This window comes from Vigna umbellata, chromosome 11, assembly GCF_029865625.1.
Source record: "Vigna umbellata cultivar VRB3 chromosome 11, Vumbellata_1.0, whole genome shotgun sequence".
Classification (NCBI taxonomy): domain Eukaryota; kingdom Viridiplantae; phylum Streptophyta; class Magnoliopsida; order Fabales; family Fabaceae; genus Vigna; species Vigna umbellata.
Genome location: NC_142175.1, coordinates 29,695,791 through 29,721,051, shown reverse-complemented (window position 1 = coordinate 29,721,051; position 25,261 = coordinate 29,695,791). Strand labels below are relative to the sequence as shown.

General features: G+C 32.9%; 3 protein-coding genes and 1 long non-coding RNA gene across 5 annotated transcripts; 1 reads left to right on the top strand and 3 right to left on the bottom strand.

Moving 5' to 3' along the window:
• Window positions 1-3,227: 3,227 nt before the first annotated feature.
• LOC124844673 (subtilisin-like protease SBT1.5) lies at window positions 3,228-6,021 on the bottom strand. The gene has a single exon (XM_047321651.2). The coding sequence runs from the start codon at window positions 5,847-5,849 to the stop codon at window positions 3,504-3,506; it is 2,346 nt and encodes a 781-aa protein (XP_047177607.2). The 5' UTR covers window positions 5,850-6,021; the 3' UTR covers window positions 3,228-3,503.
• A 6,211-nt stretch (window positions 6,022-12,232) lies between these two features.
• Window positions 12,233-12,793, bottom strand: LOC148191467 (agamous-like MADS-box protein AGL62). The gene has a single exon (XM_088101395.1). The coding sequence runs from the start codon at window positions 12,791-12,793 to the stop codon at window positions 12,233-12,235; it is 561 nt and encodes a 186-aa protein (XP_087957521.1).
• Window positions 12,794-17,027: 4,234 nt separating this feature from the next.
• LOC148191466 (uncharacterized) lies at window positions 17,028-17,703 on the top strand. Its single transcript, XR_015783060.1, has 2 exons — window positions 17,028-17,180; window positions 17,406-17,703. It is a non-coding gene; the product is annotated as an uncharacterized LOC148191466 (long non-coding RNA).
• A 5,601-nt stretch (window positions 17,704-23,304) lies between these two features.
• On the bottom strand, window positions 23,305-25,261 carry LOC148191465 (small ribosomal subunit protein uS2-like). 2 transcript variants are annotated; one of them, XM_088102599.1, is made up of 5 exons: window positions 25,010-25,261; window positions 24,616-24,878; window positions 24,192-24,389; window positions 23,840-24,062; window positions 23,305-23,611 (listed from the first exon to the last, which is right to left on the bottom strand). In XM_088102599.1, exons 1-5 carry the CDS (start codon window positions 25,158-25,160, stop codon window positions 23,517-23,519), a joined length of 930 nt encoding a protein of 309 aa, XP_087958725.1. In that variant the 5' UTR covers window positions 25,161-25,261; the 3' UTR covers window positions 23,305-23,516. The 2 variants fall into 2 exon arrangements, with proteins under 2 accessions (XP_087958725.1, XP_087958726.1); XM_088102600.1 differs by having other exon boundaries at window positions 23,305-23,620; window positions 25,010-25,260.

The window sequence follows — 25,261 nt, the reverse complement described above, 5'->3', positions numbered from 1 at the left end:
ATTTTTGTATTCTTTAACAATTTTATAATTATATAAAAAATTATTTATTAGTTTAATTATATGAAATATATAATTTTATTATATTAATATTTTTGTAATTAAAACAAACGGATGTGGTGGAGTTTGGGGGGGTTGAGATTTTGAAAAGAGAAAGAAGGAGAGTTGGGAGGTGGAGCTGAGTGAAAAGTAAAAATGGGTAAAAAGATAGAGTTTGAGTTTAAAGTAAATAAATAGGGTTAAAAGTAAAAAAGATTATTTTTGTAATTATAATTTTTTTGCAGAAGGTTGGGGAGGTGGAGGGAGAAGTGGTGGTAGTGGAGGGAGCAACACCCTTAAAGATATTGATAAGCAGGTTATAAACAATCAACCAGATCTTTAGGTAATCTGTTTATATCTTATTCTGTTTATATTTTATTGGGCTAATGTCAGCTTAAGGTCCATGAGACAACTTATAAATAGAGAGTCGGGGCCACAAGCCAGGTACGTCCCATTCACACTCAACTCACACTTCAAATTACACGTCTAACTTGAGCGTCAGAGTATCTTTTGCAAGTATCTCCCCCTGGAGCACGAAGGAAACCGACCGGTCAAGATCGGCGTGACCGAACAACCCAGACGGAAGAAAGGCGAACGACTCAGGCGGCCCATCAAAGAACGAGCGGCAGAGTCATCCAGAAGCGGCAAAGTCACGTGTCTCAGTCCCACAAGAATATCAACCGAAACATTTTGGCGTCCACCGTGAGGCTGAGAGCAAGCAGAAGACGCCCAGATGGTGACCACGAGGAGCATGGACGGACAACAAAATACCAGAGATTTGATAGCGCATATGCAAGCACAGATACCACAGACAAGAACCATACATGTGCAGACGCAAGCACAACAAGAGATGCAACGAAAACACGCAGAGGAGATTGCGGCGCTAAGGGCGGAACGAGTCCATACCAAGCGGTCTGTCTCAAATCAAGAGAATGGAAACGAGAGAAGTCGTAATCGACAACCATCCTAGCACACCAACTTGAACGGTCGAGGAAGGAGAGGACCATCGGCCCTCCAAACCGTTCAGCCTACCAGCTTACTCCTTTTACGGCGACCATCATGCAAACTCTGATGCCAAAGAATAATCCTTCGGTATTAGAGAGGTATGATGGCTCAACGGATCCCGACAATCATCTTAGGATCTTCACCAATGCAATGGTGTTCTACACTGATAATGATCTAGTCATATGCAGAGCCTTCTCCTTATCACTCAAGGACGAGACATTGGAGTGGTATAACACTCTTCCCCCAAACACAATGGATTACTTCGCCACTGTAGAAACCCTCTTTAGAAGGCAATACGCCTCCAATCGGAAATAGGAGATAACATCGGCGGAATTGGTAAATACTAAACAGGATCCTGCCTACCACTCGGCCAAGTGGAGTCCAAAACCGAGAGATGGGGAATGTTCTACGTGAACACTAACTCTCGTCCTAAACCGAGCGGTGAGGTTCTATACGGCCTCACTCTCGTCCTAAACCGAGCAGTGAGGTTTGACACGACCTCACTCTCGTCCTAAACCGAGCGGTGAGGTTCTATACGGCCTCACTCTCATACTAAACCGAGCGGTGGGGAATATTCTTTGTGGTCCACTATTTCGCCAAGAGGGAGGAACAACTAAATACAGCCTCCCTCAAACTCATAAGTCCTATAGTTAATCACGGCTAAAGCCGAACGCTTAACTCAGACTTGGGGGCATAATGTATCATACTTAGTGGAGATCGGACGATTAACATTCAGCACCGTTCGATCCATCCACTTAGGACCGTTCGGCCCATCCGCTACAGTCAACCAAGTCAAAGATTGGGTCACAATTAGGCCAGCGTTTAAGTTATTGGGCCAATAGTCCAGCAGATGATAAAATACTTAAAAATATCTAATTAAAGATATTGATAAGCAGGTTATAAACAACCAACCAGATTTTTAGGTAATATGTTTATATCTTATTATGTTTATATCTTATTATGTTTATATCTTATTATGTTTATATCTTATTCTGTTTATATCTTATTATGTTTATATCTTATTCTGTTTATATTTTATTGGGCTAATGAAACAACTTATAAATAGAGAGTCAGGGCCACAAGCCAGGTACGTTCCATTCACACTCAACTCACACTTCAAATTACACGCCTAACTTGAACGTCAGAGTATCTTTTTGCAGGTATCTCCCCCCTGGAGCACGAAGGAAACCGATCGGCCAAGACCGGCGTGACTGAATGGCCCAGACGGAAGAAAGAAGAACGGGCATGCGGTTTATATTACATAAGAGAGAGCGGCAAAGTCATGCAAAAGCGGCAAAGTCACGTGTCTCGGTCCCTCAAGAATATCAACCGAAACATGCAATATAATTGTGATGAAATATTACTGATATACAATATGTTTTGGTATAGGGTTGAGAATTTTTACAAAACATTCATTTATATTTTTCTTTGGGTCAACTTAGATTGTCTTGAACACATTTAGTTAAATTTCTTCCATGTTTTCTATGTTCAAACTCCAAACTGTGTTATAGATATTGGTTAAAAACACTCCAACACAAGTTAATAATTTAATCAATTAAAAATTACAATAAAACTTTAAATTTGTAATAAATACAATATTTTTTCTTTTTACCTTTGATTTGTATTTATAAATTTCAAAATAAATTTATAATTAACATAATCATAATCATAATCCAACTTCTAACTTTTAATAAGTAAAATTTATCTCCAAACTTGATTAGACCATTTACTTAAAGTCATGAACGGTATTTGTTGTTTTCATGCCCGGCCATCCAAAGACCGTACGAGGTCATTTGGTACAAAAGTTTAGTGTTTTGATATTTTTGGTTTAAATATTATGTAAATCTTGAAGTTTGGCAGAATGTATGTAAATATATTCTCAAGATTCTCATGGTAGATAATGCAGATCTATCCTGGTAAATCCTGCCATGCCATGGATTTGCAGTCCCGTGACAGATACTGCAGAAAAAAAACAAAAATATTTATTTGTCCTGTTTAGCGTAAAATTAATTGTATCAAAATGATCTCTTTTCCACTTTTAAACAAAAAAATCATTTGGGTTGACATCTATCAGCTTCAACCAGCTAACTCTCCGGCATTGTAAAACACTGCAGTCTCTAACCACATGGGTTTATGAGATATCTGACTGAACAAGACATTAAAAAATTTCAAAGGATTCAACAACGTCACTAAAAAAGGAAAAGATCTTTCCAATATACTCATCCTCTTCTGAACACAGCATTTTCTACAAACACTCTTAATTATACAACAAGAGATTTATACTCCCACCATGCCTTTTCTTAATTTCAGAACATCCTCCTTTTTGGTGCCTTCACGCTCTTTCTAACAATGGAACACCTTCACAAACACATACTCTAATAAGCATATAGAGCTATTTTTTTAACAAGATATCCGAGATGGATAAAATCCCATGTTCTTTCTACACCCAGAAGCCTCAAAGACTAATCCAGAGGTTGCTGCATTGCGACAACCAAGGGGCTTGTCACAGTATGTTTTCCATCGGACCAAACTATGGAACCACTCTTGACACTAGAACTTCCAGGTGTAAGCTTAACAGCCCTAGTTTGTACCCTAACAAGAAAGTTCAATTTCTGACCAATCTTCCTGAAAGTCAGGGTGTCTGGTTTCACTGTGACCACCATCCCACCTGGTGGCTTGATGGTGACCTTGTACACTGAATTAGCGTCGCCGACATTTGTTACAGTCCTGATAAAATGTGTAGACATTCTCTTCTTTCCATATTGCTGAAACACTGCAGAGAATGAAGGGTAATTCAGATTCCCAGCATGCCCTGCCCTTTTAGCTCCTTTACAATCTGCACTCTTTCTTGTGATCACATGGATGCTGTTGGTGGTGTAATTTGAATTGCACAAGAAATTCACATAATCAGAAGGGGAGATGTCATAAACCAAGCCAGGGTTCATGGCTTTAACAGGATGAACATGGCCAGAACCATAATCAAAGGCTGAGGAAACATTTCCGGTGGATTCATCCAACATGGGATCACCTCTGTTGTCCACAGTATAAGCAGTGGTCATCAGGGCTGATCTAATAGCAGCAGGACTCCAATCAGGATGTGCTGCCTTCAACAGAGCAGCCAAACCAGAAACATGAGGACAAGCCATGGAAGTCCCAGAAAGTATGTTAAACTCAGTCCTACGCCCATCAGAGGGAACCCCAGAAGGTCCTACATGATCAGGCCAAGCTGCAAGAATGTTCAACCCTGGGGCTATAACATCAGGCTTCAGAATCTCAGGGGACACAGGGTTAGGCCCTCTGGCAGAAAATGATGCCACCACAGGTGCTGGCTTAACACCGAGCCTTGTTCCCTTGAACACAATTGTGGCAGTTGCCGGTGACCGCGAATTACCAATGTACCCACGGATTTTCTCGCCCGCTGTGGCACCAACCGCCGTGGCAGGCAACACGTGGCAATCCGCCACCAACCCTTCCCCGTCAAACACACCGTTGGCTAAAATCATGCCAACCCCTCCATTTTTTCTCACTTCTTCACCTTTAGCTGCCCTTGCATTAATCCCTCTATCACACACAACAATTTTTCCTTTCACAGTCTCGGGATCCAAGGAACCTTCCAAACAAAGTGAAGAAGAATAACCATTACCTCCACCGCCGCCGCCACCACCAAACTGTCCACTACCCCCATACACAATCGGGTACATCCGACCCGGAGTTAAACCAGGTCCACCATAAATACTAATCCCGGGCACTATTTTTCCATTTCCAAGCTTAACACTGGCCGGAAAATCTCTGTCTATAGTTCCAGCGCCTACGGTGGTAACCCACGGCGCCACATTCGTCACTGTGAGGCCACCGGGACCGCCATTGCCAGCTGAGGAGGAGACAAAAACGCCAGCCGAGGTGGCGCCGAAGGCGCCAATCGCAATCTCGTCGAGGTGGTACGGCACCACCACTCCTCCGACGCTAAGCGACACAACGTCGACGCCGTCGGCCACGGCAGCGTCGAACGCGGCGAGGATGTCGGAGCCGTAGCACCCGCCCATCCAGCAGACTTTATACACCGCCAACCGCGCTTTCGGCGCCATGCCGGCGGCGACTCCTTTCGCGTAACCCAACGTTGACGCCGGCGACACGTACCTTCCAGCAGCGATGGACGCCGTATGCGTGCCGTGGCCGTCGGAGTCTCTTGCCGAGCGGAACTCCACGGTCTCGTTCAACTTCCCGTTGGTGGCCTCGTACCCTTCGGAGAAGTACCTGGCTCCGATGATTTTCCGGTTGCATGAGGTAGCCGGGAAGCTCTTCCCGGCGACGCACTCGCCCTTCCACTTGGCAGGAACGGGCCCCAGGTCGCGACCGCTGAAACTCTGGCGCTCCGGCCAGATTCCGGTATCGAATACACCTATAACGAGATCCGAGCCGAAATCAGTCTCGTGCAGCAACCCAGCGCGATCGGCGGTGGTGAGACCGAGGAACTGAGGGGAGCGCGTGGTGTGAAGCTGTCGAACCTGTTCGGGTATGAGAGTGATGACGTGGCTGAGCGCCTGCAGCTTCTGTGCCTCGGAAGGTGAGAGCTTGGCAGAGAAGCCGTGAAAAACGGTGTCATAGGTGTGGATAACGGAAGCGGTGCTGGAAATGGAAGACAGTGATGACTCATACCAGTGTCTGTGTGTTGGGAAAATCGAAGGCTTTGTTTGGTGATGAACTTGGACAATGAAAGTTTTTTTCTTTTCTTGGTCGGAAGAAAAAGCAACCTGTGTTAGAGTTCCTACGAGAAATAGAAAAACTAAGAAGGTGGAAAAGGCAGCCATGGAAGTGGTATGCGAGGTGAAGTGAAGGGAAGATGGAAAATTTAAAGGGAAAAAAGTATGTAGATGAGAGAGTGCATGTGTTGTGTGTGGTGGAAGAAGAAGGAAAGGGTTAATGAATTAGTATTATAATTATTTGTATTGTAGTGTAGTGTAGGGTAGCAGTAGCATGGTACTCTTGCTGAGTGTAGTAGAACAATGGTGGGATGTGTGCAGTGGTAGGAGTTTTCTGCCATGTGGACTTCAAATTCAAATTGAAATTGAAACTTTTGTAGGTATCTTCATCTACTGTTGTTACAGTTTCAATGTTTGCCCTTGTTTCACACAGAAAGTAGAAAACAGCTGTTCAGATTACGTTCACCCATACGTCTTAGGATTTTTTTTTAATAAAACAACTCCTGTCAGTAACCGGAAAACAACAGTGGTTTTTGCACACTTTAACAATGTTCTTTATCTGTAAGATTCAAATTTTAAATCTCGTTTTTGTTTAGATAAACTATTTATCAGTGATTACACGTAGAAAAGTGTTGATAGTTGTGTCACAATTGCTTCTTCTACTTAATGTTTTGGTCCAACCAGCTTTGGCAATTAATGCTCCCATAAACAAGTGTGGCCCAGAAATTGGGTCCATCGAGTACGTTAAGCTACCCTAGCAGAGGACTAAACTAAGACCCACCCTCCCCAGGGGTCCATCAGGTACCCTCTACACCATTACACCAAGGTAAAATTTATGTTCAAAATCACCTCTCACCTAAAACACAAGGTCCATCTTTGCATGCATGCCCTTTATATAGTTTTCTTCCATAATCACTTTCTTTTCTCATATAAACAAACAGTGTGGGTTCATTATTTATTTTTTCATCAAAAAGTGATCAGTAACTTTAATTTAATGGATATTATTTGGGTTTATAAAGTCGAGGTTAAGTTTACTTCTCTACAATTTTTCAATCGAATTAGGATATTATTTGAAAAAATACTCTAATATTAAAGTTAATGTTTATCTAATAGTGTTAACAATGAATACATAGTTAATATAACCAAATGAATGTTAAATTTTTATTTATAAATTTTAAATAATCTTTTTATTGTGCTGGTTTAATTAGGATTCAAACAATAATGATATATTTTGTAAGTAAAACAATTATTTTTATTGTTAATTTTATTTATAATTCAACCTATCAGTTTAGTGACTAATTCATTGACCAACTCATGTTGTTCATCGTTGTTAAAACTTATAGAATAGAAGATAAAGATTGATATATAAAAGGTTTTTTTTTTTAAGAATCTTATGTTATCTATAGACACTGTTGCTTTTTTGGAGAGACACTTTGGTTAATTAGTTAGTGATATGAGGATAGTATATTAATCAGTTTACAAGGTGACGATAACTGACAGATACGACAGTTTGGAAAGGAATACATGTTGAAATCTTGTGACCTTTTGTTGCAGGCCCATCCATGCGCAATATCTGAATGCAAAATGAAAACGTGGGAAAAAAAATGTTTTTTTCATTTTCAAATGAACTCAGATGAGAGAAAAAATTAATATTTTCATGATACATTAGTTTTAGTATTTCAAATTATATTATCTTTTAATATATCAAAATAAATATATTTTAAAAGTTCAGAAAAAACACAAGAAAAATTAATAGAAAATTTAGATTCCTCTTAACGGACAAAACGTTGACGAGGGATTAACGGACAGTACGATCTTGAAAGATCGTGACTGCAGGTGTTGTTGGACCGGTTATGGTAGGTTGGTAAATCAGTTTTTAAAATTTTGATTAAGTATAAAAATTTCATCAAGAATTGTTAGTAATTTTTTACACATATTAATTATAAGACTTTACACATTAAATTTGATTAAAAAATACATATAATTCTCCATTTATATTTAAATTAGCGTCCAATAATTAAACGAAAGTATAATAAAAACAGACAATTAAAAAAGTTTATCAGATGGTTTAACACTTGCCATCAAATGTTTTCAATCATTATCAAAAAAAACTTGTCCATCTCTTCTTTATCGAAAAAATAGAATGTAAATCTATTATGTAGAGTATGCCGTGGAAAAGCTTTAGCTATCCGAATTAAGAGTTACGAATTAAAATCTATCGTAACAAAATTTATATCAGAATTATAAATTGTTATTAATTAATGTTGGATAAATTTAAATTTAAATATAATTTTTTTTAGTTTTTGTTCTTATATGGGTCGAGTCACCTAAGTCTTCACTTCGTGAGATTCTTTTCTCTGTTGTCCAAAGTCCGTTCGTTCTGTCCGTATGGGAGGATACTTGTGAAAGGTGTTCCGATACATAAGTCGGTAATGGTCCCATCAATTGTTTAAGTGTTACAATAAATGCGTAATTAATGAATCTGACTATCTCTTACCTTTGACCTATATTTATAGTTTTGATCATGGGTCTAGAATTAGCAAGACCTTAATTACGGTCCAATCCATAGCTCAATTTTTTAATCAGTGTTTTACCTTAATCACATCCGGAGACTTATCTGTCATGACTATTCGATATGGATGATTGAAACGTGTCTTTCGTCCTATGTGTTTGTCTGGTGTTACAATTTTTATTTTTATTTTAGAGTGGTCCAAGCTGTTGGTGTTGTATTTAGTTTTTATTCTGTTAGATGTGTGTCACGTCTAGATTTAATTGTGAAATAATTGATTAATATCTATGTATATATTTGATTATAATAAGTCTTGAATTTTGATGAGCATGATATCTGGTGTTGTGTTTCTAAAACAAGTGCGCAACAAACTTTTTCTAGAAAGAAAGGACTTAACATAATGATCTTCTTCATTGAATCGGGGTTGACGGTGACATGTTCTTGGCAAAGTGTTGGTTTTTCTTTGGTGTCTAATCTTTGTTGATCGAAACTAAAGCGATCATGTGGTGGGGACCTAAAATCGAACAACCTTCTTTTTCTTTTTCTTTTGCATCTCCCTTTCAATTTCAAACACTTGGACAAAAGAACATCCAAATTCAACTCTCTTTGTCTAAACAGTGAAAGGAGAATTTCGATTTTATATTACCCTATTTGCAGTAAAAATGGTTAATCAAGGGGAAAAAGCCAAAACGTGTTATCATGCATGCACAACGGAAACTGCCTCTACAGTGAAAGGACAATTTTTATTTTATATCACTCTTTGGGGAACGGAATATTATAATTGGTTGGTACAAATAAAAGCCAAAATATATCACCATGCAGGAAAAAGTGCAAGAGAGAAAGAAAAAGTTTTTAAATTTAAGAGGAAAGTAGGAAAAGAGTAAAAAGTAATCACCAAAATAGAGAAATCAAAAAGAGAAAGATGGTAAAAATACAATCTTGGCTATTAAATCGGATATGGGGTTGCAAATATTGTATGCAATCATTAGGAATCTTGTAATTATTATAAGTACAAGGGTAAAGTTTAATTTGGACTGCTAAGATTGAGTTTTAAATTAAATAAGGATAAATAAGGCTAAAACCATCAAATGTTGGATTAGGAATTAGTCTTGCCATTAAAACAACATTCATTATTTTTCTAAAATTAGTATTATATTACTTTTAAAATTTGTAATTATTTATTAATATATATATAAAAACTAAAATTTTCATTATTATTAACATAATAAAATAAGTCTGTTGATAAAACCAAATTAATCGATGAATTTTGAAATTTGAATTATTGACGATAATATCTCTCAATAAATTGTTTTGGTAAATTATGATAAAAATTTTCGTCTCTAATGTATTATAATGATTATTATAATTCTTTAGTAATTATTGAAATAAATTTTACTAATAACTAATATTATTGAGGGATTTATATGGGTTGATAATTACAGAAAATTTGTACATATATAGTAATATTTGTTATATATTATATTTTTCTTTTTATTTGATAGGTGACAGCGTGTGTAATTGAAGAAGGTTGTCAATCTTGTATTCTTTATGTTGTTTAATGGCAGAGTCAATTATTGGGTTCTAATCTTTTACTAACTTGTGCCAATCAGCCACACGTTTTGAGAGTCATGATGACAAATATCGATATCTAAACCAACCTTTTGCATCATTCAAAGTGTATATTACAGTAATATATTAGTTAGGTCTGAGAGCCATGCCTGCATATTCAATCACTTTTATGACAGTCTCTACAAAACAATTAATACCCCACTAAACACAGGGCATAATAACTCTTCAAAATATTAATTCTTTTTTTAACCTATTAAGATTATTTGCTATGTAAAAACATCCTTATTAATTGCTTAATATTTGTTTAATAAGTGTTTTTCAAATAAATTACTTTTTATTTTGTTTGATTTCTCCTTTCTTCAATTTTTTTATGAAATTAAAAGCCATTTGATTTATTACAACATGGACGACATGGCAAAGTAACGGTGATGAAAAGTTTACTTTAATTAGGTGCTTGAAATATTAAAGGTTAAATATTTATTTTCCTCCTATAAAAATGTTTTGTTTTCCAATTATATTGTAAAGTATTTTATAATGTATTTTGTAAAATCATATTAAATATCCGTTTCATACTTATTTATATATGTTTTTCACCTATGTATTAGTTTCAATTAAGATTATCTGATTATTTGATTTTAGTTTTGTTTGATTGGAAATAGAGTAGTGTAAAGTGTTTATGAATATAAATTAATTTGTTAAACATTAAATTGTATCTATAAATTGCTTGGGTATAATAATGTTAAGTACTTATTTTATCCTGAATATTAGAAGTTTAGAGTTAGAAATGACAAAAATGGATCGTAGCAATTTGTGTAAACAGATAAATTAGATTGAAATTTTAAATTCATTAGTCTATTTTTCTCCTGGTTCACCTGAGTCACTAAATTATATATGTCAGTCAATCTCGACCTGTTGACATTTTTTTAAGTTAAAAATAAAAATAATGTAAAATATTAAAAAAATGTATCATATTTTTAAAATGTAAATATACAATAATATTATAATTAAAATAAATTATAATAAAATAATTTAATAGGTAAATATTAATATGTTTTATAATATCGTTAATTTGACAGACAAACTTTCAAACCAGGTGCAAGCATGATAAGAAATCTACGAGGATTTTGGCCCAAATAAATAAATGAAGATCACATATGAAACAGGTTAATTAATCAGAAGTCAAAGCAAGATAAAATCAGTTTATTCAGAAAAACAAAATGCTAAATATATACTTAAAAGAAGAAATATTACGAGTTTTTTAGTATTGTTTACAAATATTGATATATTATTTGACTTTAGATCTCGTATGAGTAGTTTAAATTAAAGAAAATTATTTATATATACAGTGCTATCCAGAAAGTCAAGAAATGTCAAAACTTGTTTGCTTTTTTATATACATTCTTATTATTTATTAGTCGAAGATCCTAATTTATTTTGTTAAAGATGATTTGTGCTTATGTGAGAATCATGAAGATATATTTAATAATGTTACATTTTTAACAATATTAAAAGAAATCAATTTATGAATATTAATAATAATATATTTAATTTAATAAATTTGCATTCTATAACTTTTAGGTTGATCAATATTCAAAAATAATATATATATATATATACATATATATATATACATATATATATATATATATATATATATATATATATATATAATTCATGGTAAATTAACAGATGCTGTGCCAAGAAAACTTTTGTGTGAAGAGAAGTCATACCTCTCTATCATAATTTGATTAAAATTATGGAAATAATTCAATTCATCAATATGATATTTATGATTCTTATTTTTTCAGAAAAGCATTTAAATTGTGAATACGAAATGTACAGTTTAAGTAATAAACTTTAAATAGTAAATATTAAAAAGTAACTTGTCTAGTTCACAAATAATAAATATTTGTATAATGACTTTATGTGGATAATATGAAAAGTAATTACAATAAATTTTTATGTTAAATTTTTCTTTATATAAAATAAAAAAAGGTAAGAGGCTTATTAATAAAATATACAATTAATATATAATCTTTACTTAAATCTACCTTATTATTTGTAGATTCTTTCTTGATTTAAAGAATAAATAATGACATGATGATCCCATATTAACGAAACAATATTTGCATTTGGTGATGTTCCAATGTTTCAAAACAAAAATTCAGGACATCATATTACAAGATATCAAACAAGAAAGAGAAAAATATAAGAATAGAACAGTATATGTTTATTGAACGAAAAAAAAAAGATGATTACAAAATACTCGAGGAAAACAGTCAAGGAAAAAGAAAATATCAAACCTATAACATAAAAATTAACTATAAAAGAAAAAGAACAGAGAAGAAAAGAATAAACATATTTAATAGAAACACATGTTAAAAACTATAACCCACAATCCTCATAGAATGCTTTAGGAGTTCCTTGATGCTATACTCAATGGAAAATTTATTTCTTTCTCTTGCAATAGTGTGATGAGATTAAACTTGAAAGTTTCCAAAGAATTCTTGAACTCTTCAAGATCTTCCAAAGACACGTTCTGATGGGAGAGATTCCACCAAGAACCAAAACAAGAACAACTCTTCTTTGCTTTCTTTAATTCTTCCAATTGCTTTTGCTTTTCTTTCAAGTTCGTGTGTACATTCTCATATTCAATCCTTTGCTTTTCAATATATTCTTGCTGATCTTGTGTAACTCTACAGAGTTCGGAAAACCCTCCGGTGACATAGCGATAGAGAACGACGTCAGTATTAGGGTAACCACAGGAATAAACGTTGCCATTTTCAGAGGTGATGATCAAAGCAGTTTGTGCTTTGCATAGAAGAGAAATTTCAGTGAGCTTGTTAAAAAGTCCTAATTTGCGTTTTGAGAAGGTGACGCATCGCCTGTTTCTCTGTTCAACTTCTTTGATCTCAATCTTTCTCTTTCTTTGATTTGATGTTCTTCCATGGTTTGTTGTAGAACAAGAAGCCATTGCACATAAAAAAGATAACAAACGAATCACAAACAAAACATGAATTACAAAATGTTTTGGTGCCTTTTTATAATGTCCTAAAGTGTTGTCAAAACCGGCCACCCGGTCCGGCCCACCACGGGTTGGTCACTTAGTGAATCAACTCAAATCGATTCATTTATTAACGAGCAGAAAAAATTTGAATCTGGCCCGACCCAACACGGGTTGGTGGGTTAAACGGATTGAATCACTAGCTCACCTAATTACCAATTTTTATTCAAATCCAAAAAAAATTACAATTTTTTTGTAATTCAAATTTAAATAAACTCAAATATAGTCCAAAAGCAAACCCAAAAAGCGAATAAAAAAGTTTATAATATTGATAATTTTTGTGTCATTTATCAATTTATAAGATTAGAGAGTTGAATGGATAAACTTATAATATTTTTGTCTTTTGAAACATTTTTTCCTTGTTTCCATTTAATATAATAATAAAAATGTTAATTAATAATATTAAAATACAAAATAATAAGTAATTAAATTAAAGTATGTGAGTTGGTGAGTCAATACGGCTCACAACGGATTCAACCCGTATGGGTCAGATTCTAAGTGAATCAGGTTGAAAATTGGTTCGTATAAAAAAATTTCATTTTTATCAAACCCAACTCGATCCGACCCGTGGTGATTCGAGTTAGCAGTAGATGCTAACTCATTTTGACAATTCTAGAACTAATCTTGCAATCTTATGTTTTTCATTTGCATTATATTAAACTAATATCTTAGAAGTAAAATGATATATGTAATAATATCTAATATATATATATATATAATATATATATATATAATAAATAATATTTAGTAACATGTAAAAGCAATTATTACATATAAATGTGGTTTTTCATTTGAATTTATAAATTTTTTTATTCTCTCGGAAAATTGGTTTGGACCAATTAACAAACTTGTCTTTTACTCTGAAACGGCAAATGGATTAAATATTGATAAAAACAAGAAAAATAAAAAGATGTACAATTGAAATAAATTTAATTTTTTTAATATTGATATGAGATAATATCTAGTTACATTTATAATACAGAATCATTAGAGAGTCATTGATATATCTTTTTATTTCGTAAATTTTAAATAAAATTTTATTCATGAAATTGGAAAATATGATTTGGATTTAAAGTTTAATTTAAATTCAAAAGAAATGGAACGTATATTTAAGACTTATATGATTTTAAATTGTTTATTGAATCATATTAACTAAGATTCGTTTCTTTTAAATATTTTTTCAAGAAAATTTTATATCTTTTTTTGAAAGATTTATACATCTTTTATTTAATGTTCTTTTTATTTTAATGTTCTTTTTATATATGTTAATTAATGGTAAGAGTTTGTTCACCAAATTAAATTTTCTTTTTATATATGTCAATTATTTAAAGTAAGTAAAACATATATTTTATAAATATAATTGTATGATTTATGATCTTAAATATTTTGTTATTTTAAATGTTTATTATATTCATTTTTTAAAATAACGGATAGGTTTTGATGCAAATTGTAAAAATAGTGAGTTGGTGAGTTAACCCAACTTACCATGGGTTCAATCTGGGTGAGTTAGTTTCTAAGTGAGTCAGGTTGAAGATTGTTTTATATAAAAAAAAAATATTTTTATTAAATCTAACTTGGTCCGAACCCGATTCTAACTGATTTTGACAGCTCTAGTCCTTGCAATCTTACCTTTTTCATTGTATTAAACTAATATTTTAGAAGTGAAATGATCTATGTAATAATATCTAATTTATTATAATATTTAGTAAAATGTAAAAGCAATTATTACGTATAAATGTAGTTTTTTATTTGAATTTATAAATTTTACTTTTATTCTCTTACAAAATTGGTTTGGACCAATTAACAAACTTGTTTTTTTTCTAAAACGACAAATGGATTAAATATTAATAAAAATGAGAAAAATAAAAAGATGTACAATTGAAATAAATTTAATTTTGTGAATATTGATACGATATAATATCTAGTTACATTTATAATAGAGAGTCATTAGAAAGTCATTGATATATCTTTTTATTTCGTAAATTTTAAATAAAATTTTATTCATGAAATTGGAAAATATGAGTTGGATTTAAAGTTTAAGTTAAATTCAAAAGAAATGGAACGTATATTTAAGATTTATATGATTTTAACTTGAAGATTCGTTTCTTTTAAATATTTTTTCAAGAAAATTTTATATTTTTTTTTCAAGAAGGGTTTATACATCTTTTATTTAATGTATTAAGTATTAATTAATGGTAAGAGTTTCGCACAATTTGTTCATCAAATTAAATTTCCTTTTTATATATTTCAGTTACTTAAAGTAAGTAAAACAATATTTTTATAAATATAATTGTATGATTTATGATGTTAAATATTTTGTTATTTTAAATGTTTAGTATAAGTATTTTTTAAAATAACTGATAAGTTTTTTTATGTTTATAACATGTTTTAAATGAACTTATATATATATATATATATATATATGGGTTTGCTAATGCGCGTACGCCTGTTTTTCAGTTGATACATTTTAGCAATGTGTACCGGGTTTTAGTAGACAAAAATACCCTTATATATCATGGATTGTAAGTTTTAAGGTTAAGGGTATTTTAATAATTTTCATTCTCAAAACTAAAAAAAAGAGAAACTCCCTAAACCCTTACTCACGTCTCTCATTCCTCCCAACCCTTTCTCTTTCATCTCTCTCACTCCAACCTTTTATCTGTCATCCCTACTATAGTCCCAATTCAAAAATTCAGAAACATTTGTCGTTAAACAATCTTACAAAAAAATGATTTTATAATGAGTTTGCATTTGTCTTATCTAATTTTATCTAATTTTTACAAGCATAATGACATCAAAGGAATTGGTAATTGGCCTGAAAAAAATAAAAAACACTCGTTGTTAAACAATTTCTTACAAAAAATGATTTTATAATGAGTTTTCATTTTATAATTTTTGTCGTATATAATTTTATCTAATTTTTACAAGCATAATGACATCCGAAGGAATTGGTAATTGGCCTGGAGGGTTTTTTTAAGATGATGATTCAACATATGTAGATGATGAAATTAGAGAGGTTAGTGAAGAAAAGTGAAATTGAAGAGATCTTGAATGAACCTTTGCCTGGAGGTGAATATGTCAATGACTCAACTCTTTACAAAGGCAAACTGTTTAACGGCAAGTGTTTCTGATTTTTTCAATTGGGCTACAGTTTCTGATTTTTTCAATTGGGGCTACAATAGGGATGACAGATAAAAGGTTGGAGTGAGAGGGATGAAGGAGAAAGAGTTGAGAGGAATGAGAGAGGTGAATAAGGGTTTGGGGGTTTCTTAATTATTAAAATACCCTTAACCTTAAAACTTAAAATCTATGATATATAAGGGTATTTTTGTCTACTAAAACCCGATACACATTGCTAAAATGTACCAACTGATAAACAGGCGTACGCCCGTTAACAAACCCCATATATATATATATATATATATATATATATATATATATATATATATATAAATCGTTTTTCAATGGTAAACTAGCTTATTTTTGCTTTTCTATTATATGTCTTTGTATGCCGTTTCTTTTTTGTAATGATCATCTAATGTTGTGAGTTTAGAGATTTACCTTTTCAGTTATCCAAGTTAGAGATAAGGGAGAAGCATATGAGTTGTTAGATTGATCTACAAAAAAATAGATTTCTTCTTTGAAGGATATTTGTTTTACCTAATTATACTTTTCATTTTGATAATTTTCTACTGTTAAAATGGAATGTTACAAAACAGTATACGTATTTTGGATATATTAATTAATTCTTTTTTGTGTTTAAATTTAATTATTATTTAATAACTTTTTAGTAAAATAATTATAATGATAAATATTAATTTTATATGCATATTTTTTTTCTTTTAAGTGATATTTTTTTAGATTCGTTATCCAGATTCAGATAACTTGTTCTTTTAGTAAGTCAATAGTTTAAAATGAAAAGAATTCAAAATAATATATCTTTTCTTTAAAAGTTAAATCTATTGGTAGAACTAGGAAAAGTTTTATATTTGAAAGTTTTAGATTTTAAAATTTAAGTTAAATGCGAAAGAAATGGATATTTTAAGATTTGATATGATTTTAGCTAGAAACAATTCAATGAATCTGAGTCATTTCTTTAAATATTTTTTTAAGAAAGGTTAATACATGTTTTATTNTGCTGGTGATTATTGCATCACTGACTATAATCCTGGTGCTATTGCTGCTGATGGCCAGTGGCCCGGTACAATTGATCAATCGTGGACAGATGCAGTTCCACAACCTATTCCCGCTGTACCTGGCGTCAACTGGGGAGCGCCACCCTCTGCAGATGCACCTGGTACATCATTAATTTGTTTTGATAAACACGAAACTAAACTGAGTTATTTTACGTATTCTATTGTTTTATATATATTGTCATCTTTAATGTTGACTGACCGTTGCATCTGTTAGTTTTTGTTTTGGTTGTCTTTTATCTTTAATTTGTGACATGATGCAAATACAAAATGCATGTACATTTGTGATGGCTGGATCTTTGCATTCATTTTTTGTGTAATAATTGCAGTTGCAGGAGATTGGGGCGAGGCTGTTCCACCGCCACAACAAATCCCTCTTCCTTCATCCGGAGTTGAATCTGTCCAAGCAAGTGGCTGGGATTAAATTATTGTTTTTGATTCTATGATTTTGCCCCGTGTTGCAATTTAGTTTACTCTTTGGAAGTAAAATATGGATCAGTTTTTTTGTAGAAAGGAACTTTTTTGGTTTGAGTGTCAGAAATATTTTTATTAACAAACATGGAATGTTAGGTAATATGATGTCTTTGGAAATTCGTTACTCACTATTTATATTCAGTATTTCGATTATTTCGTGATTGTTGAACCGATATCCTCGGTTCTATACCGGAGCAGTTCATAGAAATCTAATTTGGCGAAGATGATACATTTTTTCTTAATTTTATAGAACCTTTACTGGAATTTGCTTTATCTTTTTAACTGTATGCCTTTGTTTTCCACCTTCATCTACGTTGATTTTTCTGCATGCGTAATTGAGAATGGGGTTTTGATATTGAATATATTATCCCTGAAAGTAGTATTTTATTTAGACATGTAAAGAGATGAGGCCATTTAGCATACATAGATTTTCAGATGTTCACTACGTCGAGGAAGATTGCAAGCTTACACCAGATTTCAAACTTCATAGTGTTAATACGAAGTAAATTTAATCAGCCTCTAGTTTTTCAAGTTTTCGCGACGTGTTTGTTCTTGGAAATTTAATAATGATTCAGTAAACATTTTAGATTTGAATTTGTATAGTTTACAAGATTCTGAAATTAGATGTTACTATCTTTTTTGCAAACGTTAAGTCCGATTCCGACTTTTTAAATTTCGTATGGAATGGCTATGTAGATATCTCTCAAATGTATATTTACCTTTATTTTGTTTAAGTTTTGGAATTTATATATCTTTGCTTATTTAATAATTATTTGATATTTTATACGTGTGTTTCAGATTTATATAAATCTTTTTATTCATATTGACATCGAACAAAAGAAATCTTTGATATTTATATAATTCTTTGTATTGATATCGACATTGGACAAAAGAAAACGTATTATTTTAAAAAAAATTATTTGATAATATATTATTATTTTTAGTGGTTTTATTTTTGTAAAAGATATTTACACTATGAAGTGACATAGGAATGGATGTATACTAAGATGATCAAAATGTTTTCAATCATGTTATTATGGATCGGATCATTCGTGTATTATAGAAAAAGAACTCAAGATATTTTATATATCTTTCAATTTTGAATGAATATACATAAAGAACTGATATTTGATATATCTTTCAATTTGGAATGAATTTGATTAGATATCTTACAAATAGAATGACTTATTTTTCCTATCCAGTTCTTCCACCACCGCCAACTTACTTAAATTCAGGCATAATATACCTTTTTAGTGAATCATGATTAGTTTTTCACATTAAACGGAGATATATCATTTTCTACCATTTTTTACTACTGTATTGTGTAAAAATAGTAGTCAAATTACAACTATTTCATAAGATATATATATATATATATATATATATATATATATATATATATATATATATATATATATATATATATATATCAAAATTGTATATATAATTTGTAAAATTTATTCATATTCTAAGAATTGTATATCCAATTTATTCACTAACATATATTATTTTATATAATCATGTCAAACTTAAGATACAACCCAAATAACACTAAAGTTTTTTTTAGCTCGGAATTAGAGGACAAAACTAAGTATTATAAGTTGTCCCTTTTTACTTTTATTTTATTAGATAAATGTTTTTGTATCATCTTAATAAAATTGAAGTAAATATATGAGAATGGAAGTTTGTGAATTAGAAAAGTGAATACATGGTTCAAAAATGAATTTTGTGTAATTAAAAGAGGGAGGTAGGAGACTCATTGTTGATGAATTGGAAGTAAAATAATGAGTGTCAATGCTAATATATACTTGGAAAACATTTCCACAACGAAAAGTTGTGAACTTTTTTACAACGTCATGGATGCCAATTAGAACATTTGAAAATAGAGTTTTACAATTTTTAATGTATCGTTGGAGGGTATTTTGGAAAGGATGAGGGAGAAAGACAAAAATCCTTTTCAGTGGTTTCTCATTCTTCTTTCGTTCTCTTCTTGGTTTCTCTCACTCAAATCTTAAACTCCTATCTCCGTCTCCATCATTGGTCTTGGTCCGTCTTGTTGTGCTATTTTGCTATGCTCTTTGTGTGTGGCGCGAACCACCATTGAAGCCGTCTCCCACCTCCCTCTCCATCATTGGTCTTGGGTTTTCTCGCTCTCGTCTTTTGTTATTGTCTTTGTGTGTGGCGCGAACCACAACCTTCGTCTCATTATTGGTGTATTGGTGTTGCAGAAACCAACACCTCGTCTCCACCATTTGTGCATTGTGTCTCTTTGCCGCAAGCCACCTAGGTTGGCTCACCAACCCACATAGTTTAATTTAATTATTTATTATTTTGTGTTTCAATATTATTAGTTAACATTTTTTTACCGTATTGTAAATAAAAAAAAAGATATTTCAAAAGAGCAATATATTATAAATTTATCCATTCAAGACTCTAATATTATAAATGGATAATGACACAAAAATTATCAATATTATAAACTTATTTATTGGCTTTTCGGGTTTGCTTTTGGATTACATTTGAGTTGTATGTTAATTTTTTTTTATTTTGAATTGTCTTTGGTGTTTATCATTTTAGAGTGAAATTATTTAAATTTGAATTATAAAAAAATTATAATTTTATTTTTATTTTAAATAAAAACTTGTAATTAAGTGAGCCAATGTATCCCACCACCCATGGTGAGCCGAGTTGGGTTCAAACCTTTTTAACTCTCTAATAAATGAGTCGGGTTTGGTTGGTTCACTAAGTGGTCAACTCGTGGTGGATTGGACCGGGTTGGGGCGGGTGGCCCGCTGTGACAATACTATTATAAATCCCTTCAAAGCATTACATATCTACATTAGAAGCCTTCTAGTTTTCTTATGGTCAGTTTGGTTGGGGAGAAATGGGGGATATAAGAGGATAAAATTACTCAAGGTTGTTTGGTTGAGAGAAAGAGTGGAGAATGTTTTTAAATAGTGGGATCCATTGTATTATTTTTCACTTGTTTCTATTTATCTGTCTATCTCGTTTCCATCTCTTCTTTTTTTCTCTTGAACTAGACATATTTAGCTTTCACTTTATTTCTTACATAATTCCAAAAATTTGTGTGTTTTCATTTAACTTATTTATCTTTTCTGTGCCGAAAAGGTCAGTAGTAATGGATATATCCATGATTATCTTATTAGAAACAAAGATTGAGTTCCGGAGGGTGTGAGCTGAACTTTAAAAGAATTTTCAGAATGGATGAAGTGTTTTCTTTAAATTATAGATAGAAATTTTCGATAAAGTTGTTAACCTCAAAAGAAATGCCAAGATAATGTTCTTTAGTTTTCCATATTAATAAGAATTGATTGTGATTCAAATTTCAATAGGCAAGTATAAGGAGAAGAAAAGAACCAATAAGTTATATTGGTTTAGTCTCACAAAAGAGCTACATTTGGTTGTCTAATCTTCTTGAATAGATCAATCCACTATCATTCAATGTTTTACAATAACCTCTCAAGAATTTTAGAAAATTAGAATCAAATTTACTTAAATAACTGTTGGTTGAGCTTCTTTGAGAATTTGTATATTTCTTTTTACCGATGGTTAGTTTTGCTGTCATTTTACAGTAATATTATTTTGATTTTCTTTTCTTGATGAACTCTATCATAGGCTAAATGATTATTTTTTCTACAAATGCAGGCAGTAGCCGCTTGGTGCTGAATACAGTCATGTGCTCTGCTAGGGAGAATTCTAATTATGCAATTGCACCACAGGCGAATATTATCTGAAGGAATTTCTAACCCTGTATATTTAATTATCCATCATGCATGCTATCAGAAGCATCGCTGTTTGTGGCACATGTAGTTTTAGCTTGAGAAATAGTGGAGATAGTAATACGGCATCCGTAGTAAAAATTTAAGAATTGTTTATATGGATCGAGGTTAAATTTTTGGAAACAAAATTTTCTATTTTATGTAAAATTTATGCACCAGTTGGCAAACTTTGTGCATAAAAAAAAGGTTGAAATAGGCTTATTTTAATTTGCGAGGTTTTTAAACTAGGAAATACAAATGTGAAAACTTTAAGTAAGATCAAAACTAGTGAGTGTAAGAAACCAAAAATGCATTAAGGGGGAAACTGGATGTTAGTATTATTGAAAGAAGACATAGTAAGAGAAACATCCTTCACGCACGAGATTCTTTTAGAAAAAAGAGTCCGGGAATAAAAGAAACATGTGTTATGCGCATTATTTAAAATGCAGTCTTCGATTATGAACTTAATCCCTTTCAGCTGTCCTTTGTTATTTAAAAAAATACTTATGTAAATTTAAAAATTATTTATTAATGAAATTCTTTTTTTACTACAGTTGTTAATTTGACTCTGGATTTTGTTCACGTGACAAAAAAAATTAGAATCATATAACTTTTCATTTAAAAAATTTTTGGACCAAAATGCCGCAAATGTCACATGGATTAGTTTAGTCTATGGACTTTTTTTTTCAAGAAAAAATCTTATTATTAGACTTTCAGTTTAGATTGGTTTGTCTTTAACTTTTAGTATGAATAGATTTGTCTTGATCTTTGGCCAAATCGACTAAGTTGACCTTAGTCCAGATTCACTCATTTCAACCTTTAATCTAAACTAACTTGACTTGAACTTAAACCCAAATCAACCTAAGTTAGACTGACCAATACCTTCGACTCAGAATGCATCAGTCTCAGCCTTCGACCTAGGCTAGTTGTGTCGACATTCACCTTAGGTCGGTTTGTCTCGAGCATTGCCCCTATTTGGCTCATCTTGACCTTCGGTCTGAATCCAACCGTCTCGACCATTGGCTAATGGTGGGTATGAATTTGGGTTGGAGTCGACTGGACTGAATTTCGCCAAGTTTTAATTAAGACTAACTCAACTGAATTCAGCCAAATTTTAACTAAGACCGACTCAGCTAAATTTCAATAGGGTCAACTCCATTGAATCTAGCCAAAATACAATCGAGGTTGACTCGGTCATATTTTGCCTAAGGTTTTAGGGTTTGAGATTTTGGGTTCTTTAGGGCTTTTGGTTTTTAGGGTTCAAGGTTTTTAGTGTTTAGGACTTTTAGGATTTATGGTGGTGTAAGGTGTAGGGTTTGAAGGTTTAAGGGTTTAGGTGTAAAGTGTAAGATGTAGTGTTTAAAGTTTAGAGTGTATGATTTAAGGTTTAGAGTGTAAGATTTATGTTTTAGGGTGTAAGATTTATGTTTTAAGGTTGAGGGTCCAAGATCCGGGATTTAGGGTTTGGGATTGAGAATTTGAGAGTTAGGGTTTAGAGGTTTGGATTTGGAGTTTTGGGATTTTGATTTAGGGTTTGAGGTTGACACATTTTGATACAGTTGCTAAACATTTTTGATACAGTCAAAATCTTGTAAACTAAACAAATTCAAATCTAGAGGCTGACTAAATTTGCTTGGTATTAGCACTATGAAGTTTGAGATCTTACGTTTAAGCTTGCAATCTTCCTCGGCGTAGTGAACATCTGAACATCTATTTATGCTAAATGACGCCATCTCTTTACATGTCTACATACAATACTACTTTCAGGGATACTTATTCAATATCAATACCCCCATTCTCCATTAAGCATGCAGAAAAATTCAACGTACATGAAGATCGAAAACAAAGGCATACAGTGAAAAGGAAAAGGCAATTCCCAGTAAAGGTTCTATAAAAATGTATCATCTTCGCCAAATTAGATTTCCATGAACTGCTCCTGTATAGAACCTAGGATCTCGGTTCCACAATCACGAAATATTCGAAATACTCAATATAAATTAAGGGTAACGAAGTTCCACAAACATCATATTACCTAACATTCAAGAACCATGTTTGTTAATAATAATATTTCTGACACTCAAACCAAAAAACAAGTTCCTTTCTACAAAAAAACTGATCCATATTTTACTTCCAAAGAGTAAACTAAATTGCAAGACGGGGCAAAATCATAGCATCAAAAACAATAATTTAATCCCAGCCACTTGCTTGGACAGATTCAACTCCGGAAGGAGGAAGAGGGATTTGTTGTGGTGGTGGAACAGCCTCGCCCCAATCTCCTGCAGCTGCAATTTCTAAACAAAAAATGAATGCAAAGATCCAGACATCACAAATGTACACGCATTTTGTATTTGCATCATGTCACAAATTAAAAAAAAAAAAGACAACCAAAACGAAAAGTAACAGATGCAATGATCAGTCAACATTAACGATGACAATATACATAAAACAATAGAATACGTAAAATAACTCAGTTTAGTTTAGTGTATGGTTAAAACAAATTAATGACGTACCGGGTGCATCTGTAGAGGCTGGTGCTCCCCAGTTGACGCCAGGTACAGCGGGAATAGGTTGTGGAACTGCATCTGTCCACGATTGATCAATTGTACCGGGCCACTGGCCATCAGAAGCAATAGCACCAGGATTATAGTCAGTGATGGCATAATCACCAGCAGGAGCTTCCTCCTCCTCTTGTTGCTTAGCCTCCTCTGGTTCTCTATAGAAGAACAAGTCCACCTGCATCAAACAAAAGATTAAGAAAACAATCTCCTTCAATATCCTCCCAAAAATCTGCCTCTCTCCAAATTATACCCAATAAGCTCATTAACAATGCCACTAAGAAAAGTCAACCAAGAAAATACTTACCATAACATCCCATTTGAGGCCAGGACGAATGGTACCCCTCATTTGCAACACCATCCTGGCAAGAAGCCAAAAGAGACACCCAATGCTGTGTTTGCCCTTGTTGTTGGCAGGAATCCCAATGTCCACATACCTCATGGGTGAGTCAGTGTCACAGAAAGCAATGGTTGGAATGTTTCCAAGAGCACCTTCCTTAATGGGCTGCAAAATAAACCCATATATATTAAAATCACAAAACAGGCAACATCAAGGAAAGAAAAACATGAAACATAAAAACCCAAAAATCCTTATCCCAAGAGGGGTTGTCCGCAAAACATGAATCAACAATCACCATTCTATTAAGGAAAATTAGACTAACTACCAAATCAAATGAAGCTAAAGTCAAACATATGCATTTCACATATTACTGTTTAAGTTGAACATGAACCTGATGATCTGTTCTGGGATCCGTAAGGATAAGGAGGCGAGGCTCGCTAAAAGAGGTTTGGAGCTGATTGGTAAAGGTACCAGGAGTATGCCTTCCAGCAATGGCATGAGCACCAGTGTACTGAGCAAACTTGAGAACCGCTCTCTGACCATAAGGGCGAGCAGATTGCACAATAATATCCTGAGGGTTCTCAATTGCAACGATAACCCTAGCAGCAAGTTGAAGCTTCTCCCATGTCTTACCAAGGTTGATAATGTAAATACCTAATACCAAATCCACACCACAACAATTCAAAACCATACTCCCATCCTGCATCTATCGCAGATTCAAAATTGTATAACACGACGCGGCTGTCTATTGTATAACGATAGAGATAAAAAAAAATGTTAGTTACCGTCGTTGCGGCGCTTGAAGATGTAGCGCTCCATTTGAAAATCACAGTTTTTGGTGCCGAGGTGAACGTCGGCTGCCAACATCATCTGGATGTCGGTTTCCTTTGGAGAGAGCTGGCGCGGCGGAGCAGCGGCGTTGGTTGTGGCGGCCATGGCTATGTTAACTCCGAAACAAGAGCTCGAAAATCCTAGTGTTTCAGAGAGTGCAGATAGGACCTCAGAAGAGAAACCGCGCGCCGCAGAAGTTTCGCCAG

Bases quoted from the DNA above. Each gene is read 5' to 3' on its own strand.
- LOC124844673 (XM_047321651.2), bottom strand. From the start codon at position 5,849: ATGGCTGCCTTTTCCACCTTCTTAGTTTTTCTATTTCTCGTAGGAACT.
- LOC148191467 (XM_088101395.1), bottom strand. From the start codon at position 12,793: ATGGCTTCTTGTTCTACAACAAACCATGGAAGAACATCAAATCAAAGA.
- LOC148191465 (XM_088102600.1), bottom strand. From the start codon at position 25,160: ATGGCCGCCACAACCAACGCCGCTGCTCCGCCGCGCCAGCTCTCTCCA. The intron at 24,879-25,009 runs GTAACTAACATT...ATTTGGTATTAG, and splicing joins CTTCAAGCGCCGCAACGACG to GTATTTACATTATCAACCTT. The intron at 24,390-24,615 runs GTTCATGTTCAA...TTTATTTTGCAG, and splicing joins ATCCCAGAACAGATCATCAG to CCCATTAAGGAAGGTGCTCT.